Raw genomic sequence first — 21,441 nt, forward strand, 5'->3', positions numbered from 1 at the left:
ATTTACTATCCTACAGCAGGGTCAGAGGAAAGAAGGAGATGAATAATACAATGTACCACAATAGGTATGTAATTTTTTGACTCCTTAGGTGAGGGACAAGAAGTTAAGGGAGTTTCTCCTTTATATTTTTCTCTGCAAGTTAGGAGGTAAGATACCTAAATTTGATAGAGGTAGTAGTGAGGTGTAGTGATGAAAATTACATGAGGAAAATGGTGAAGGTTATAAATGTATGCAAAGAAAAATAAACAAGTGTAAATTTAAGCTCTGAGTTAACTCTGACAAGGGGATGCTGAGGTTTTCTAGGATATGGTTTACCAATTATTTTTCAAAGATCACTGCTTTAGTGCTACAAAAATATATTACAGTGTCTGTCCATCTTAACTCTCATCTTAGCTATATATTGAAAATTGATTTATGTTTTATGTTTTAACATTCTTGACTTATTTTCAGCCTCTAGCACCATGTCCAAACTCCAAAGAATCTATGGCAGTGTTTGAACAGCATTGTAAGATGGCACAAGAATATATGAAAGTTCAAACAGAAATTGCATTATTATTGCAGAGAAAGTAAGTCATATTTTATGAATAAAAGCAAGAATATGTAAGTATTTTGAGTTTGAAATATTTTATGGTACAATATAACACTGTTCGAAGACATGAAAACTTTACAATATTTAGGGTTAGTTGTTAAGCATATTTCCAACTTAGAGATTTTATATATGTGTATGTTTGTTTTAAACACCCTTTGGCTGTTTTTCACACAAATACTCAACTCTTTTGACTATATAATATTGTATTAGTACTAAGGAAAATAAACTGGTGCTGGATAACTTTGTGTTTTATGTCCTTAGAATTTTAAAGTTAAAAACAGTTTAGAGTTATTGTATAAAGATTTGTTGTTTGTCTATATTATAGGTAAAATAAATTGATTTATTTACTAATGCCCAATTGTGCTTTATCTTAGAAACATTTTTCTAGACATAATCTAGGTGTAGTTTAGGAGAGTAGGGCTTTGTTTCGTACCTGGGATGACTGTTTTCACTGGGGAGTTTTATACCCATAAGTGTTTTTCTGAGAGCTTTTAAAGAAATACAGTCCCCTTTCCATACTCCTTCATTCACAGTTCTTAAAAATATCTTTTAATTTGCTTAACTGTGACCCTCTGAAATTTTATACATATAAACCTGATTTATGGTGATAACTAAAATGAAGTATTGTAGGAGAAAATCATGGCAAGTCTAAGTATATATGATAACAGGATTCTTTTTTTAATTTTAGCCTAAACAAATGAAAATTCTTATTTTTTGAAGTAATTTCTGAAAAGTTTTCTGCTTGTGCTTCAAAAAAAATTTTAAAGAAAATAGCTTCAACACAATTCACTGATATAAAAGTTTAAATAAACTCAACTTGGTATCTTAAAGCTAAGAAAGGTAAGGCTAGATAGGTAATGAAATACCACATTCAATACTGCTACAATCTGGAAATTTTAGAATGAAGTATAGAACTCTTGGCACTCTGTTTAAAAAAAAGAAAAATCCTGTATTTCTTATTTCATATACTTAATCTATACTGTTTTTTCACATCCTAATCGTTTAAAATCAGAGTTGTATACTGGAGAACAACAAATAGTGGGGTGGAAGGGAGGATATGAAAACTATGGTAGTTTAAATCAGTTTTAAATACTTGCTTTAAATGAGGAATATGATGAAGAAGTTATTTTATTTGATTACTTTTTGTTCATTATTCAGTTATATTTGGTAGGTTCATTTGAGGAGCTAATCCTTAGTAGCCCTCTCACATAAAAGGGACTAAAAGTTAAAGAACTACACCAGACTGTAAAAGACTGATTGGATGTTTCCTGAAAATGTTTGCAAAAGTGAGTGATGTAAAAGCTGTACTTTGGATTGTTCTCCTAGTTGTAGAATAAGAAAGAGAAATATAAGTTGGAAAGTATCTCATTTAATTAGCTTGCAAATGTTCTAATAGCTACAGCTTTGCACTGTAGTTAAATAAAATTGTGACTTCAGAATATGAGTGTAAAAATAGAATGTGAATGATTTAAAAAAAATGTTATTTTCTTGTAGCTGGTAGAGCCTTTCCTGGTCTTTTATTTTCCCCACCTAGTTAAAAAAGGGGATACTTAATGATATTCTCTGAAGCTTGTATTGTATCATTTTATCTGTTTCACTAATTGTCTAAATAAATTACTTATTAAAAGGATTTTAGTATTGGTGTGGTTATAGTAGAAGAGTGGAATGGTTTCCATTCTGCCCATAATTAGATTTGAATAGTGTACTTAAGATGCATGATAAATCCAGAATAAAAGTTTTAATTAATTGAGCTTTCATCATAGTGAGTAAGTTAATTTTTCCATTGTACGTAATATTTTATTTTGTGGTATCTGTTTTCAGGCAAGAACTAGTTGCAGAACTGGACCAGGATGAAAAGGACCAGCAAAATACATCTCGTCTGGTACAGGAACATAAAAAGCTTTTAGACGAAAACAAAAGCCTTTCTACTTATTACCAGCAATGCAAAAAACAACTAGAAGTCATCAGAAGTCAGCAACAAAAACGACAAGGCACTTCATGATTCTCTGGACCTTTAAATTTTAACATATGCAAAGAAAGACTTTTTTTTTAAAGGAAAGAAAAACCCTTATAATGACAATTCATGAGTGTTAGCTTTTTGGCGTGTTCTGAATGCCAACTGCCTATATTTGCTACATTTGTTTCATCAATATTTGCCTGTTCTCATGGTGGATATGCAGTTAAACTGTCTCTTTGCATAATATTAGGGCATCTGAGACTTGAATAAGCGGCCGTCTCAACTTCAAAACAGATGCCATGAATTGTGGCTGTATGTGCATGCTCATTGTGTGAAGTCTAGGCTAATGAAAACGGGGTATCCAGCTGCTATGTGCAACATTGTCTTTTTTTTTTTTTTTTCCATATTAGAGGTGGAACCTCAAGAATTATTTTATTCTTGTATGTCATCTCAAAAAATTAATAATTTTATTCCAAAAGATGGTATATACCAAGGAAAGACAGGGTATTATAATTCTAGAATAATTGGTGGTACATCACAGAAATATAGAACCCTTAGGGATCGTTCCATGAGGGTCTTGGATCAGTACTGAACTCAGTTCCATCCATAAAATATTTAAAGGTAAGTGGCGGCTGCCATATTTAAGAAAGGAATTTTACCTGGTTTCACTAGACTAAAATTTGATTATGGTACATTGAACAAAGTGGAACTTTTTTTAAGGAGCAAAGATTTTTAATTCTGTGATTGTGTGTTGAAACAGTAAAGCTTTTTTGATGTTAATATTAATCTCTTAAGTGAAATTAAAAGGCAAATGAACCATGATCCAGCTTAAATGATCATTATTTCCTGTAATTATTATTGGACTGTTTTACTGTATATTTGAAAAACTGAAGAGAAATAATGGAAAATGGAAGTTACTGCTCCAGCTAAAAGGCTTGAGCTTAGATTTTTTTTTCATAATATCAAATGAGGAATAAAACTGGCAAATCAGGGAACCAGCTAGTAAGGAAGTTAAAGAAGTAAATATAAATTCATCAAGTATCCTACTTATCCTAGATATCTGAATAATTGATTTTCCTTGTAATCCCATCCTAGAATGCCTGCTGCCTTTCAACACTTTTAAGAGAACATATCAACAGTTATAAAGAGAAATTTTATATTGTAACAAGTATCTTTGCTACCAGCTCGAAAATAACTTAAAAGTAATAAAACTTCATTGAAATAATAGACCTTATAAGCTCTGTTTGTTTTCAGTTGATATTAAAATAAATTACATTTTGATATCAGTACAAGGTGTCCTTTAAACAGGGATGTCACAACCTTGTTTTTAATAGCATTAATGTTTTATGAAGGGAAAATAAAAAGTGAAAGCATAATTGATGTGAGAGTTAGAATTATATCATGATTGTGTTATAGTTTTGCTCTATTTCAGATAAGCAGGTTGATCTAAAAAGTAATCAAAACTTTCTTAAAAATGCTTCAGCAGGTGAATTTTTCTTCCATTATTTTTTCCTCCTCCCACTGAGTTTTATAACGTATTCTTTGTGTATACAAGCAATAAAGGTAAAGGATAGTTTGTATTAAACTGTGTCATTTTTAGATTCTTTAAAATATATTCTTAGAAAGCTTCTGGGAACTAATTGTCTTCCATCATTTTGTTTAAAGAAAAGGAGGTTTATAATTCCCAAATAATTTCATTACCTAGTTGAACTGATAATGGGCCCAACATATTAATAGTAAAATAAATTTGGCACAGAAAAAAAGTATGGACTTAAGAACAAGCATAACACATGCAGAGTATTGCTTCTTGCATGTACATTGCACTCTACCAGAAGGGACTTAGTCAATGTTTAGAGGCTTTTCTAATACCTCAGCACGTGAGATATCCAATCATGGGTGCCAGGGCTTGACATTCTCATTAGGATTCAGCATTATAGATTTCAGATTTTTTTCTAGTCATCAATGTATTTATGCTGTATCATAACATACTTAAAGGGAAATTTTATTACTATTTTTATTACATACAGTCACTTCATAAATATAGCTGAATAGGTAAATGGAAGAAATAGTAGTTTTAAGTCGTAATACCATATGCAAAAAGGCTGTTGAGCAGTTGCTTGTTTGTTTACAATAAATTCTTTGGGATTTTCCGTACTGTACTTGTCCTGGACATTGGATGTAGTTCAGCCTTCTTTTGTTTTTAAGTAGTTACATTGCCAATCTCATAATTTTTAAATCCTGATTCTCCTTGGTGATGGGAGAAAATTATACCAGGGATAATTGAAATATTCACAGCCAATTTCATCAGTGTGCTCACCTATCAAACCTTTAAATAAAGATGGTAACAAGGAGCCAAACCATTTATTAATTCTAGTTATTCAATTTACTCTAAACCTCTTGGAGGAGAAATAGCAACAGGCAAGAAAGTGGCAAAAGGGCCCAAATCGAAGAAATTGACAATCCCTGAACAAAATATATTTTATTCTTGTCTCCAGGGAAAGAGAACAAAACTTTTTCCTAATCTAGGGAAAAATACTCCCCAGCAGTAAAAACAGATTTTTGGAGTCAAATAAAAAACAGTGAAGTATACTTACCTTATTGCAATACAGCATATTGAAGAGTTTGTTTAAAGTTGTTTACAAATGTCTGACTATTTTGCTGAGATAGTTTAGAGTATCGAATAGCTTTCATGTTCCTGGTTTCAACCTTCTGCCTGTAGCAAGAGATCCCAGGCCTTCACTCTTCACCTGCATTTTGTTTCTTTCTGTACATGTGTGTGGTTTTCAGCTGTCAACCTCTTTCTTCACTTCAAATGTAGTAGGTTCTATTTCTCCTATGGTGTTCAGAACATTTAATGTAAGATGAAATAATGCTGAATTTCTTACACAAACTGTGTACTTGAAGGAAGCTTTTTAGATTTATTTTGTTTTTAATAAAACTCAGATTGTAATTCAAATTTTGTACATAAAAACGGTGAATGATTTATATCAACAAATAAGCTGAGAGGCATTGTGCTCCAGCAGTGTGTTAATCTTACACAGAATCTAATAAAAACTGAAATGTCAGTGTTCTTCTAATACTCAACGCTGTCATACCACAATCACGCTTTTTGAGTGGCTGGGTGATTGGCCAGTTCAGACATCATCTCCAATTCATAATTTTTATTTAAATGAGTACTCTTCACAATTTCAGCAACTCCTGGTTTGCATGAAATACAACATAGTATACATTGCTAAGTGATTCTTTTCACTAGAAAAGAATTTGATTTTTCTCTACATCAAATGCTTATAATATTTCTAAGTTATATTTGGTATTTCATTCCTTTATCAACCTACTTGCCTCACCAACCTACATATGCATACATTCTTATGAACTGTACCTTCATTTTAGTAAATCCATCCATTCATTTACTCATTCTTTAAGAGGTTTTTAATGAGGCCCTACCATAAGCCAAGATGATACTGTTGCTAATGCCAAGTTGCAAGTCCATTTTAGTCACGTGGTAGTAAATTGGTATCCCCATTTTACAGATGGGAAAACAGGCTCCTAGAGGTTAAGAAACTTGTTCCTAAATATGCTTTTCCATCATCATGTGTTTTAGGCAGAATCTCATGCCTGAAGACTCTGGCTGCTATCAGGTCATGATGTGACGATGAACAGAAAAAACTTTAAATTGAATGATGACCAGAAAAATGGGAACATGAGGTAGCTTCTAGCTAGTAGACTCAGCTGGAGTGACCACTTTATTGATGGCATCAAAGTCAAGATTGAGACCCACATGTGTCTCTTAAATCCAAATCTATGCTCTAAACAACTTGTCTGTTGTTATGGATTGAATCGTGTCCCCCACAGGACACGTTCAAATCCTAACCCCAGGTGCTGTGGATGTGAGCGCATTTATAAATAGAATTTTCAGAGATCCTTATATTAAGTTGAGGCCAAACTGAATCAAGGTGGGCCTTAAGCCAATGTGACTGGAGTCCTCAGAAGCAAAGGAAATTTGGACACAGTCATAGGAGTGAGGAGACAGAAAGAGACAAACCACCGCATGATGGAGGCAGAAATTGTGTTATGGTTTGCCACAAGTTACCCCCGGAATGCAACGACTTTGGAGAAAGCATGGCCCGCCTTGATTTTGAACTTCTGGCCTACAAAACTGTGAGACAATAAATTCTTGTTAGGTAAGCCAACCAGTCTGTGGCATTTGTTATAGCAGCCCTGGCAAACTAAGAAACTGTACTGTGTTTTAAAATAGTCACCGTGTTCTGAAGTGCTTCAGCTTACCTATACTCATTTATTGGGGTATTGGGTGTCTTCATTCCACTGCCCCCTCACCTGAAAGATGTATGCCAAAAATGGAAATACAAATAATGGTATTGGGCGGCTTGGTCTAGAAATACTTATTCTCTACAAAAAAAGGGAGGCTTACTTTGGCCTTGTTATTTTGTCCTGCTTTTTGTTTTTTAATTGCAGTACAATTTATGAATAACTTGGGCCTTCCAAAATACTTAAACCCACTTTTCAATGACGCTTTTCTGATAAATGAATGGTTATTTGCCTTTATCTATGGATGTTTCATGTTCCTTTTAAATTTGCAAGTAGCGAAATGCATTCTTTATCCTGTAATTTAATGATTAGTGACATCTTTAAGATGCCGTATGGCCACAGGATAGTTGCTTTGAAAGTACCAAAAAATTACTGAATAAAGGCTGGATATTTATCTTCTGAAAAGTAAAAGTAATTTACAAAGTAGAATTACCTTTCAGACTCAATGCTTGTTTTTACTAGTGGATACCTATTTTCTAGTTATTAGAGAAATGACTGAGTTAATCACTGATTGATTCATTTATTAAATTCAAATTAGAAACTGGAGAAACCTGGAAATCAGTGTAACTTCTTTTAGGTTGAAGAATAAATGGCGACATTCCCTCATCACACTCTCTGAAACCTATCTTTTGGCTTTTGATCAGGTTCCTACAAAGATCCTTGAATAAATACAATCAAAGTCTGATGCACGTCTTACTTGCAAAAATTGGTACCACTCTTGTTCATTTTGCATGCATCATAAGATGTTATTTTTTTGAGGATTGGAAACATGCCTTTATTTATAAGCTGCTTATGAAACTGCTGAATCTGTATGTCTACAAAACATCTATTTTTGTACATTAGAGTCATAATACTATTAGTAAAGTACTAGACAACAGTCCTAAAAATTCTTACTAAAACTCATGTTTGACTACATATTTTTATCTTTCCATTCTTTGTTCCAAGGTTTCTGAATAAGAACCTTGAGAAAATGGTACAAATTTCCTTAGCTTAAATTGAACATTTCTTCCCCTGTAAGTTTTTTTCATCCATATCAGAAAATCCCAGTTTCAATTCTCCAGACCATACACACGATCTCCTTCTACTCATTAGGACGAAAGTTTGATTGCTGCCCAAATAATGACTTAACCAGATAGCAGTTTTTTCTTTCTCATTTAAAAAGTCTGAAGTAATGTAATTCCACTCTGCATTCCAGCCACAGGAAAGGGGGAAAGAGCAAGGGCAGCATCACACCTTCTATTCAGGCACAGTCCACAACTGCTTGCACTTGGCCTCACATCCCTTGACCAGACTTAGGCACATGGCCACCCTTAGCTGAAGGGAGGCTGGGAAGTGTATTTATAGTGAGCAGCCATGGGCCTAAGTATTGGGAGTTCAGTTATAAGTGAAGGGTTGAAAGGACATAGGAGACAATGGGCAGCCTCTGCCACACTCCCTTGGGAAGGAAAGTAGGCCACTGCCTCCACTTCCTCTGCCCCCATTCTCCATGGTAAAAGTGGGAATCTTAAAAAGCTGGCCTCTCGCCAGAATGCACAAGCAACTTGCATTTTCATTAAAGTCAAAATCTGACCAACATACTTGATTTTACAATTGTTGTAGCTTGGGAAAATAAGATGTCAAAAATGGGTTTTAAGTTGGAATACTTAAATGGGAAATCAGACTTAAAATATTCAACAGAAAGTTCCCCTTGGAAATGAAACTTTGGGGGAAGGAGTCCATTATGATATCTCAAATATAAAGAGAAAACAAACAAAAAATTAAGGAAAAAATATTTAACAAACTTAGAGGTGTCATTATAAAAAAATATAAAGACAGAGGAAATTAAGTGTATAGTATGTTTCAGGCATTTCTAAAATGTTAACTCATTTAAGAAGCTCAGCAGTGTTAAGCTAGTAAACGAAGGACTCTGTTTCAAACCCAGGAATTATGAGCCTCAGCTCCTATAAAAAGCTCATTTTAATTGGTTTAGAACTTTGAATTCATATTCTTGTAGATAGAATAAAGGTGGCAAAAGCTGGGTTCCTAAGCCTGTTCATAAACATCCATTTATTCCTGGATGGAAATGAAATAATGCCATTGAATGGAACAATTCCAACAAGAACCATTAGAGAAAAATGAAAATGGTTGATGTCTTCAAATGTTGGCATTGTGATTTTTCCCTTTTAGAAATTCTTTTCCTTTTTATGTTTGTTTGTACCTTAAAAATAAAAACCAGGAGGGGAGAAAACCCTAACCGTGTTTCTTTGGAAAGAGGCATCCCACATGACAGCTGGGTGGGCCAGCAACACAGTGACCTTTACCATGGGCACAACAGTTGGAGTCTTTGCAAGCATCTGAGCATCGAGGGAGCTTTCTCCTTACCCACTGGCCCTCAGCCTGGATCCCTGCAGTTGGGGAAGGACCTGATGGGTGGGTAGTCCAAAGGTACGCCATGGATTTGACAGGAATGAAGCACAGTCCCATGATGAGGGGTGTTGAGGATTGAATCATGCCCCCCATAAAAATATGTGCAAGTCTTAATCCGCGTTGCTGTGGGTATAAACCCATTTGTAAGTAGGATCTTTGAAGATGTTATTAATTAAGGTGTAGACTTATTTGTAATTAGCCTCTTCAGACATCTTATTTAGAGGTCACCAGTTTGAATCAGGGTAGGCCTTAATCCATATGGCTGGAGTCCTTATCAGGCAGAGGAAATTTGGACACAGAAGAAACCAGAAGTCAGTGGAAATAAGAGGAGCAAACAGAGCTCTCCATGTGGCAAAGGATTGCCTGAGCACTCCAGACTGGGAAAAAGAAAGGCCTGCCAATATCTTGATGTTGGACTTCTAGCCTCCAAAACTGGTAGACAGTAAATGTCTGTTGTTAAAGCCAACCCATTGTGTGTTATTTGTTATAGCAGCCCTGGCAAACTAAGACAAGGAGTAAAAAGAGGAACGTGAATTTTGATGCTTTTAAAGGTTTTTTTTTATTTTTAAAAAAGTAGTCTGGTGGCCTACATCTCAGAAATTCTGATTCAGAGAATAGAAAGTAGGGCCCAGGAATAGAAAACTCTTCCAGTTACCAAGAATTCTGTTGCACAGCCAAGTCTGAGACTGCCTACGCTACCAGGCAGATGAAAAGAGTATTACGATTGTAAATCTTCTAAATCCTAACTCATCTTTTATTGTGGAAGCTAAGAAAAATCAAACATAAAATTTGCTGTATTTCTAGGATTCACAAAAGGTAAGGACATGGAGATCTAAGGCTAAGATTAGGAAAGATGCAGAGATAGAGTTTTCAAAATCTGAAAAGGTAATCCAAAATATTTTTTAGATAAGTGAAAAAATCTGAGAGGCGGGAAAAACTGCTTTAACCCTAGGAGGGAAACCTAAATATTAAAAAAATCAAAAAGTTTTGCGTATATGAACTTAGCCTTTTCCACATTTCCATCCCTAAGGAGGAAGCATGGAAAGTAAAATTGAAATCAGAAATTGTTTTAGAGGTATGCTAATATCACAATATTGAGCCAAAAAAAAAAAAAAAAAAAAAACAGTCAACCTAAATAGCCGTTAATCAGGGCTAAATAAATCATAATACATAAATTATAGTACAGCTACAAAATATATCCATTAAAAGGTATGATGTAGGTCTATAGTTGGTGTGAAAAGCCATTCCAACAGTAATGAAGCAGTTTAATAAGCTATCAGCATAATTCATTATGTATACAATTTAAAGGACAGTAACTATACAATTATACCATGCCTAAAGGGCATTTGATAATGTTTACAAATAAAATAGGAGGATTAAAATGGAACATCTCAAACTTGATAAAGACCGCTCACCAGTAACCAACAACATATTAAACAGTGAAAAATGGCTGAAGTCATTTTAATTCAATCTGAAACATTTTAATTAAAATCTGAAGACAGAAACATAATACTGTTCAACATTTCTGGATGTTTTTCTAATGCAAAAAGACCCCACCCAAATAGAATTATTAGTGTAAAGATTGGAAATTAAAAAACAAGATTATCTTTATTTACAAAATGTTAAATTATATTAAAAAGACCATAAAACTATTTAAATACAATTAGAATCAATAAGCAATTGATAAAGTGGCTGCATCAGAGGTAAATATACCAAAGCCAATAGCTTTTCTCAATCATAACAATAATCAGAAGTAAAAATGAGATTTTTTTTAAAGTCCTGCTAACTATGATAGCAAGAAAGCTATGAAATACCAAGGAAAATATTTAACAGGAAATACGAAGGGCCAAAGAAACACGTGATGGTTTGAAACTGTACATACCCTAGACCTTTTGATTAGGTTATTTCAGTTAAGGCCTGCCCCAGGTGGGTCTTAATCCTCTTTCTGGAGTCCTTTATAGGGGAATGAAACTCACACACAGAAGACAGACAGAAAGAAAAGCCACAGAATCTCAGAAAGAAAGCCGTAGAGGGAGCAGCCAGAAACGAAACCCAGGAGAGAAGGGCCAGCAGATCCCGCCAAGTGCTTTGCCATGTAGCAGAGGAGTCCGGGATCACTGGATCCCCTGTTGACGACTGATTTGGACATTTCTATGGCCTCAGAACTTTAAGCTTGTAAAAGCCCCATTGTTAGAAGCCAGCCCATTTCTGGTGTATTGCATTTCATATTTTAGCAAACTAAAAACCTATAAAGTCTTAATGAATAATAAAAATTAAGACCTGAAAAATGGCAAAACTTAACTTTTTCCTAAATGAGAAAATAATTTCAAAATTCTGTGTAGATATATGTGTGTACAGATTTGTTTGTTTAATGTAATTTCAATTGGAAATCCAATCGGGTTGGAGTTGAACTGGACAAAATGATTTTAAAGTTCTTAGGAAATAAATGCCCAACAATTGAGGTATAGTATAATTTGCATACAAATCATATTTAAAGTGTACAATTTGATGAGTTTTGCAAGATATATATCCCTTTGAAATGACTACTATAATCAAGATGTTGTAAGTTTTCCCTACTCCTAAAGTTTCCCTGTGCCCCTTGGTAAAAATCCATCTCTTTCACTCCATCCCCAGGCAACCACTAGTTAGCTTTCCATCACTATCATTATCATTATTTTACATTTTCTGGAATTTAATCCTACAATAGATAGTCTCTTTTTTACTGACTTTTTTCACTCAGCATAATCATTTTGATATTCACCCCTAAGTTGTTTTGTGTGTTTATAGTTTGTTTCTCTACTTTTTGAGCACTTTTCCATTGTATGGATATAACAATTTTTTTTAACCCGCTCACCTATAGATCAATATTTTGTATTGTTTCTAGATTTTGGCTATTACTGTTAAGCTGCTATGAACATTTGTGTACCAATTTTTATGTAGACATGTGCTTTCATTTCTTTTGGGTTAATACTTAGAAATAGGCTAGCTAAATTTTATGGTAGGTGGGTGTTTAGCATTTTAAGACACCATCAGACTTCCAAAGTGGCTGTGCCATTTTATATTCCCACCAGCAGTGTATGATATTTCCAGGTGTTCCATATCCTTGCTAACACTTAGTATAGTCAGTCTTTTTAATGTTAGCCATTCTAATAAATGTCTAGGGGTATCTTATTGTGGTTTTCATTTACATTTCCCTGATCATTAATGATTTTGAGCATCTTTTCACATGCTTATTAGCCATTTATATATTTTCTTTTTGACATGCCTTTTAAAACCTTTTGCCTATTTTAATATTTGGGTTGTTTGTCTTCTTAATATTCAGTTGTAACACTTCTGTTTACTCTTGTTAAGGTTATATGTGTGATATTTGTGTTGTGAATATTTTCTCCTTGACTATGGCTTGCCTTTTCATTTTCTCAATGATATTTTTCAAAGAGAAAAAGTTTTTAATTTTGTTGAAGTCCAATTTATTGATTTGTTCTGTTTCGTTTTGTTTTATGGTTCATGATTTCTGAATTCCATCTAAAAAATCTTTGCTTATCCCAAGGTAACAAAGATTTTCCCCTATGTTTTCTTCTAAAAGTTTTCTAGTTTTAGCTTTTATATTTAGGTCTGTGGTCATTATGAATTAATTATTCTGTTTGGTATAAGGTAAGGATCAATGTTCATTTTTTTCATACAGACATCCAGTTGTTGCAGCACCATTTGTTAAAAAGACTTTCCTTTCCCAGTTGAATTGCCTTAATACCCTTATCTAAAGCAATTGTCCATATATATGTGAGTCTATTGGTAACTTTTCTATTCTTTTCCATTGATCTGTATTTTTTTTTCACCAATACCACATTGTAGTTTTATAGTAAGTCTTAAATTTAGTAGTATAAGTCCTCCAACTTTGCTCTTCCTTCTTAAAATTATTTTTTGCAATTTCCACAAAAATTTTAGTAACAGCTTCTTAGTTTCTACCAAAAAAAAAAAAAAAAAAGCCGATTTGGATTTTGATTGGAGTTGCCTTGAATCTGTAGATCAAATTAGGGAGAATTGATATCTTAACAATATTGAATCTTCCAATCCATGAATGTGGTAAATTTCTTTGTTTAATGTTGGAAGTAAAGTAGTTATTTTAGGTTAGTTGTCTTTTTCTTATTCCCTTGTTTTGGTTTGTTTGAAATGTTTTCTTATTGTATTTTTTTTTAATTTTTTTTATATAGTTAATTTTTAAAAAAAAATGAAAAAAAAATATGCAGAGCCCCCCTAAGGTACTGGGGGAGAATGCAGGGTGTTGGGCTTCCCCACCTCAATGGTTGCTGATGTGCTCACAGACATAGGAGACTGGCGGTTTGATGGCTGAGCCCTCTATCACGGGACTTGCCCTTGGGAAGACTGTTACTGCAAAGGAGAGGCTAGGCCTGCCTATAATTGTGCCTAAGAGCCTCCTCCTGAATGCCTCTTTGTTGCTCAGATATGGCTCTCTCTCTCCAGCTAAGCCAACTTGGCAGGTGAAATCACTGCCCTCCCCTCTATGTGGGATCTGACACCCAGGAGTGTAAATCTCCCTGGCAACGTGGAATATGACTCCCGGGGAGGAATCTAGACCCAGCATCATGGGATGGAGAACATCTTCTTGACCAAAAGGGGAATGTGAAAGGAAATGAAATAAGAGAGAGATTCCAAAAGGAGCCAAGAGGTCACTCTGGTGGGCACTCTTACGCACAATATAGATAACCCTTTTTAGGTTCTAATGAATTGGAATAGCTAGCAGTAAATACCTGAAATTATCAAACTACAACCCAGAACCCTTGAATCTTGAAGACAATTGTATAAAAATGTAGCTTATGAGGGGTGACAATGTGATGGGAAAGCCATGTGGATCACACTCCCCTTTGTCCAGTGTATGGATGGATGAGTAGAAAAACGGGGGCAAAAAAAAAAAAAAGGCACCCAGTGTTCTTTTTACTTTAATTGTTCTTTTTCACTTTAATTTTTATTCTTATTATTTTTGTGTGTATGGTAATGAAAATGTTCAAAAATTAATTTTGGTGATGAACACACAAGTATGTAATGGTACTGTGAATGATTGTATGCTTTGTATGACTGCATGGTATGTGAATATATCTCAATAATTTAAAAAATTTCTTTGTTTATTATGCCTTTTTTCATTTCTCTCAACAATGTTTTGCAGTTTTTAGGGTAGAGATCTTGGCTGTCTTTTGTTTTATTCCTAAATGTTTTTATTTCTTCTGACACTATTTTAAATAGCATTATTTTAATATTATTTTCCAGTTTTCCCTCTAATATATAAAAGTTCAGTTGATTTTTGCATGTTAACTTAAATCCTGTGATCTTGCTAAATTCAAATATTCGATTAGTTGTTTTGTAAATTCCTAGGGATTTTCTACATAAGCATTTATGTCATCTATAAATAGACAAAGTTTGAGATCTTTCTTTCCTATCTGTAAGCCTTTCATTATTTTTTCTGACATTATAGCAATGACTAGGACCTCCGGTAAAATGCTGAATAGAAGTGGGTGAGGGTGGGCATCTTTGTCTTATTCCCAATCATAGAAGGAAAGCATTTGGTCATTCATTATTAAAAACAATGATTGCGGTATGGTTTTATAGATGACTTAAATCAAGTGATGAAGTTTTCTCTTTTCCAAATTTGCCAAAATTGTATCATGGATGGGTATTGAATTTTGTTAATGTTTTTTCCACATCTACTGAAATGATGCTGTATTTTTCCTCCTTTATTCTGTTAACATGGTGATTGGCTTACTTTGATTTTCTTATGTTAAACCAGCCTTGCATTTCTGAGATCAACCCTACTTGGTAATAAGCCATTATTCTTTTTATATGATGTTGTATTCTATATTCTAATATTTTTACATCTATGTCCATGGTGATTTTCTTCCATGATGAATGTTTGATAAAATTCATTATCAATGCAATCCTGGAGTTTCCTTTGTGGGAAAGTTTTTTATAACATTATATGTATATAATTGATAGGGAGCTATTTGCATTTTTGTTTTTATGTCTGTTTTGCTTGGTTGTATTTTTCAAGAAATTGGTCAATTTCATCTAAAATCTCAAATTTTTTGGCATAAAGTTGTCATAATATCTTGTTTTATCCTTTTAATGTCTGTTGGATCTGTATTGATAACCCTTTTTCATTCTTGGTATCAGTGATTTGTGTTCTTCCTATTTTTTTTTCTTGATCACTGTATCTAGGGGGTTTGTCAATTTTGCTGATTTCTTTAAGTTGTTAATTTTCTCTGTTGTTTTCTATTTCATTGATTTCTACTTTCATCTTTATTCCCTTCCTTCTACTTACTTTTGATATCTTTTTCTCTTCCTTTTCTATCAAAAAGTGGAACCATAAGATGTTGATTTTAAACTTTCTTCTTTTTTAATATAGAAATTTAAAGCTGTAAGTTTCCCTCTAAACACTGCTTTAGTTGAATCCTACAAATTTCAATATTTTTTTTATCATTTAGCAAAAAATATTTTTAAATTTATCTTGTAATTTCACCTTTGACTCATGGATTATTTAGACATATATTGTTTAACTTCAAAATATTTTTGAGGGTTCCTTGATATCTTTTATTCATTTATAATTTGATCCTATGGTAGTTGGAGAAAATACCCTTTATCATTTCAATCCTTTTAAATATATGAAAACTTGTTTTATATCCAAGAATATGGTCTGTTTTGGTGACTGTACCATGTACACTTGAAAAGAATGTGCATTCTGAAGTTATTGATTGTAAATGTTTTATAAATATTAATATTAATAAGATCATAGTAACTGACAGTACCACAAATCTTACTCCTTACTGATTTTTTTCATCTAGTTTTATTTATTGCTGAGAACACCTTACTTTGATAATGGAATTCTCTTTTTCTCTCTTTAGTTCTGTCAATTTTCATTTCATATATTTTGAGGCTGTGATTGGGTACATATACTTTTATCATTGTTATGTCTTCCTGAAGAATTGTCCCTGACTTCCTTATGAAGTGTTCTACTTTATCTCTGGTAATGCTTTGTTCTTGCTGTCTATTTTTTTCTCGTGTTAATATACCCACACTAGCCTTCTTATGTTTATTGTTTGTATGATCTACCTTTTTCACCCGTTTACCTTTTGTGCTGGTTTGGATATATTATGTTCTCCAAAAAGCCATATTCTTTAATGCATTGTGTAGGGACAGACTGATTAATCTGTTGATTTGGGTGGAAACGTTTGATGAAATTATTTCCATGGAGATGTGGGCCCCACACATTCAGGGTGGGTCTTAATTAAATCACTGGGGTCCTATAAGATAGCTCACAGACAGAAGGAGCTCAGAGCAGCTGAGCAAGACTTTTGGAGAGATGCTTGCTGACACTTTGAGATGCTTGGAGAAGTTTGGAGCAGCTAGCTCAGACTTTGCTCTGGAGAAGCTCAGAGAAGACTCTGATGCATAGATGTGCAGGAGCTAAAGAAGCTAAGAGAGTCAAGCCCATACACATTTTGGAGAAAGCCATATTGAAACACCACCTGGGAGCACAGGACCAGCAGATGCCGGCTACATGCCTTCCCAGCTGACAGAGGTGTTCCAGACACAATCAGCCATTCTTCAGTGAAAGTATACTCTTGTTGATGCCCTAGTTTGGACACTTTTATTATCTCAGAACTATAAATTTGTGACCTAATAAATCTCCTTTATAAAGGCCAATCCATTTCTGGTATATTGCATAATGGCAGCATTAGCAAATCAGAACACCTTTTAATTTTTTTAATTTTAATTTTTATTAATTTTATTTATAGACACTCCATATTCACAAAAAATTCACTCCCTCTCTTACCCCTTCCCCCATCCTTTGGTAACCTTTAATCTACTTTCTGTCTCTTCAAATTTGCTATTTCAAGTCATCTCTTGTAAGTGATATACAATTTTTGTCCTTATGTGCCTTACTTATTTCACTGAACATAAGGGTTTCAAGGTTCTTTCATGTTGCAGCATGTCTCATAACTTCATTCTTTTTGTGACCAAATATTATTCCATCATGTATATATATATTTTATTTATCCACTCATTTGTTGATGGACATTTGGGCTATTTCCACCTTTTGGCTATTGTAAATAATTTTTCTATAAATATTGGTTGCAAGTATCTGAGACCCTGTTGTGTATATACCTAGAAGTAGAGTTGCTAGGTTAAGTAGTAATTCTATATTTCACTTTTTGAGGAACCACAATATTGCATTCCACAGTGGCTGCACTATTTTACATCCACACTAACAATGCACTAGAGTTCCTCTTCAACACATTTCCATATTTTTAATAATAGCCATCCTTGTGGTATGAAGTGGCATCTCATTATGGTTTTGATTTGCATGTCCCTGATGGTTAATGATGTTGAACATCTTTTCATGTGCTTATCAGCCATTTTTATATCTTCTTTGGAGAAATGTCTATTCAAGTCCTTTGCCCATTTTTAAGTTGAATTTTTTGTCTTTTTTGTTGTTGCAATGTAAAAGTTCTTTATAAATTCTGGATATAAACCCTTATGTGATATATGGTTTGAAATGGTTTTCTCCTTTTACTTTCAACATGTTTATATCTATGGATCTAAGATGAGTCTCTTGTCAACAGCATACAGTTGTTTCATGTTTCTTTATCCATTCTGTCAATCTCTGTGTTTTGGTTTGCTAAAGTTGCCAGAATGCAATATTCCAGAAATGGATTGGCTTTTACAATGGGGCTTTATTAGTTCACAAATGTGCAGTTTAAGGCCATGAAAATGTCCAAATAAGGCATCAAGAGTAAGATACCTTCTCTGAGGAAAGGCCACTGGCATCCAGGGCTCCTGTGTCACATGGGAAGGCACATGGCAGTGACTACTGGTCCTTCTCTCCAGGGCCCTGGTTTCAAATGGCTGTCTCCAAAATACCTCTGGGTGTTTCTTTCTCTCTTAGCTTCTCTCTGGCTTTCTTCTTGTTTCTACTGGGGCATTTCTGTCTAAGCAGCTGTGCCGGTTTGAATGTATTATGTCCCCCAGAAAAAGCCATATTCTTTGATGCAATCTTGTGGGGCAGACATAATAGTGGGGATTAAGTTGGAACGTTTGGATTAGATTGTTTGCATGGAGATGCGCCCCACCCAACTGTAGATGATAACTGATGGGATATTTCCTTGGAGGCGTGGCCCCACCCATTCAGGGTGGGCCTTGATCAGTGGAGCCATATAAACATGCTGACTCAGGGAGACGGAACTCAGTGCAGCTGTGAGTGACGTTTTGAAGAGGAGCAAGCTTGCTAGAGAGGAATGTCCTGGGAGAAAGCCATTTTGAAACCAGAACTTTGGAGCAGACACCAGCCACATGCCTTCCCAGCTAACACAGGTTTTCCGGACACCATTTGCCATCCTCCAGTGAAGGTACCTGATTGCTGATGTGTTACCTTGGACACTTTATGGCCTTAAGACTGTAACTGCGTAGCCAAATAAACCCCCTTTTTATAAAAGCCAATCCATCTCTGGTGTTTTGCATTACGCAGCATTAGCAAACTAGAACAGCATCTCTGGGCTCTTTCAGTTTCATCTGTCTTTTGTCCTCTCATAGAGGACTCCAGCAAGAGGATTAAGACCCACCTTGAAAGGGCAAGGCCACATCTCCACGGAAACAACCTAATCAAAAGGTCCCACGCACAATAGGTCTGCCCCCACAAGATTGGATTAAAAGAACATAGTCTTTTCTGGGGTATATAACTGATCCAAAGCAGCATACTCTGCCTTGTGATTGGAGAGTTTAATCCTTTCATATTTAAGGTAATTACTGATAAGGCAAGATTTACTTCTGCCCATCTACTAATGATTTTGTAAGTCATTCCTTTTTTTTTTTTTTGCAGTTTTATTGAGATATATTCACATACCATACAAACCCCCCAAAGTATACAATCATTGGCTCACAGTATCATCACATGGTTTTGCATACATCCCCAGGATCAATTTTAGAGCATTTTCATTACTCCAAAAAAGAAATAAAAAGAAAAAAGAAAACCCAAATCCTCCCATACCCCTTATTCCCCACCCCCCATTATTGACCCATAGTATTGGTATAGTACATTTGTTACTGTTGATGAAAGAGTATTAAAACATTACTGTTAACTATATTTGCAATAGGTACATTTTTTCCCATAAACCGCTCTATTATTAACTCCTTCTAATAGCGTCATACATTTTCTCTAGTTCATGAAAGAACTTTTTATATTTGTACGGTTAATCGTGGGCATTGTCCACCACAAGATTCACTGTGTTATACATTTCCATGTTTTAACCTCCAACTTTCCTTCTGGTGACAAACATGACTCTAAACTTCCCCTTTCCACCACATTCACACACTATTCAGCACTGTTAATTATTCTCACAATAACATGCTACCATTACCTCTGTCCCTTTTCAAATGTTTAAGTTCAATCTACTTAAACATTCTGCACATATTAAGCAACCACTCCCCATTCTTTAGCTTCATTCTATATTCTGGTAACCTATATTGTATATTTTATGTTTATGAGTTTACATATTGTAAATAGTTCATATCAGTGAGATAATACAATATTTGTCTTTTTGTGTCTGACACTTCACTTAACATATGTCTTCAAGGTTCATCCATGTTGTCGTGTGCTTCAGGACTTCATTCCTTCTTAATGATGAATAATAGTCCATCGTACATATATACTGCATTTTATTTATCCATTCATTTGTCAGTGGATACTTGAGTTGTTTCCATCTTTTGGCAATTGTGAATTATGCCACTGTTATATCGGTGTGCAGAAGTCTGTTCATGTCCCTGCTTTCGGATCTGCTGGGTATATCCTGAGTAGTGGGATTTCCAGGTTGTAAGGCAACTCTATACTTAGCTTCCTGTGGTACTGCTAAACCATCCTCCACAGCAGCTGTACCACTTTACATCCCCACCAGCAGTGAATAAGTGTTCCAATTTCTCCACATCATCTCCAACACTTGTAATTTCCTGTTTGTTTAATAAGAGCATTCTAACAAGTGTGAGATGATATTTCATTGTGGTTTCGATTTGCATTTCCCTATTAGATAGTGAGACTGAGCATATTTTCATATGCTTTTTAGCCATCTGTATTTCCTCCTCCTCGGAAAATGTCTATTCATGTCTTTTGCCCATTTTTAAAAAATTTTTTCCTTGTAATTTTATTGAGATATAGTCACGTACCATAAAATCATCCAAAGTATACAATCAGTTGTTTACAGTATATCATATAATTGTACATTCAATTTTTGAACATTGTCATTACTACAAAAAGATAAAAATAAAATTAAAAAATAACACCCAAAACAACCCATCTCTCCCATAGCCCCTTATTACTCATTTACTTTTTTGTCCCCATTTTTGTACTCATCTGTCCAAACACTGGATAAAGGGAGTGTGAGCCACAAGGTTTTCACAATCACACTATCACATTCTATAAGCTATATAGTTGTACACTCGTCTTCAAGCATCAAGGCTATTGGGTTGTAGTTCAATAGTTTCAGGTTATTTCCTTCTAGCTATTCTAATACACTAAAAACTAAAAAGGGATATCTATATAATGCATAAGAATAACCTCTAGAATGACCTCTCTACTCTATTTGAAATCTCTCAGCCACTGAAAATCTATTTTGTTTAGTTTACCTTCCCCCTTTTGGTCCAAGAAGTCTTTCTCAATCCCACGATGCTGGGTCCACATTCATCCCTGGGAGTCATGTCCCATGTTGCCAGGGAGATTTACACCCCTGGGAGTCATGTCCCATGTAGGGGGTAGGTCTTTTGCCCATTTTTTAAGTGGGTTGTTTGTCTTTGTTGTCAAGTTGTACAATTTCTTTATATATTCAGGATATCAAACCCTTATTAAATATGTGGTTTCCAAATATTTTTTCCCATTTAGTCAGTTGCCTTTTCACCCTTTTGACAAAGTCCTTTGAGAACCAAAGTAATTGATTTTAAGGATTCCTATTTATCTATTTTTTCTTTTGTTGCTTGGGATTTTGGTGTAAAGTCTAAGAAACTACCACCCATCAGTATATTGGAGATATTTCCCAACATTTTCTTCTAGGAGTTTTATGGTATTGGTTCTTTTATTTATGTCTTTTATTCATTTTGAGTTAATTTTTGTATA

The 21,441-nt window shown here is 34.4% G+C and overlaps 1 protein-coding gene across 2 annotated transcripts in view; it reads left to right on the plus strand.

The window, feature by feature from the left end:
- The window catches only part of MAP3K7 (mitogen-activated protein kinase kinase kinase 7), an 86,635-nt gene extending 81,129 nt beyond the window's left edge, over window positions 1-5,506 (plus strand). Inside the window, exons 16-17 of one of the 2 annotated variants that reach the window (XM_037842639.1) lie at window positions 451-566; window positions 2,411-5,506. In XM_037842639.1, coding sequence (XP_037698567.1) covers window positions 451-566; window positions 2,411-2,591 — 297 coding nt within the window. In that variant the 3' untranslated portion in view covers window positions 2,592-5,506. The remainder of the gene's footprint in view (window positions 1-450; window positions 567-2,410) is intronic. The other variant, XM_037842640.1, reaches the window with a different exon arrangement.
- Window positions 5,507-21,441: the final 15,935 nt, after the last annotated feature.

Source organism: Choloepus didactylus, chromosome 7 (assembly GCF_015220235.1).
Source record: "Choloepus didactylus isolate mChoDid1 chromosome 7, mChoDid1.pri, whole genome shotgun sequence".
NCBI classification, from domain to species: Eukaryota; Metazoa; Chordata; class Mammalia; order Pilosa; family Megalonychidae; genus Choloepus; species Choloepus didactylus.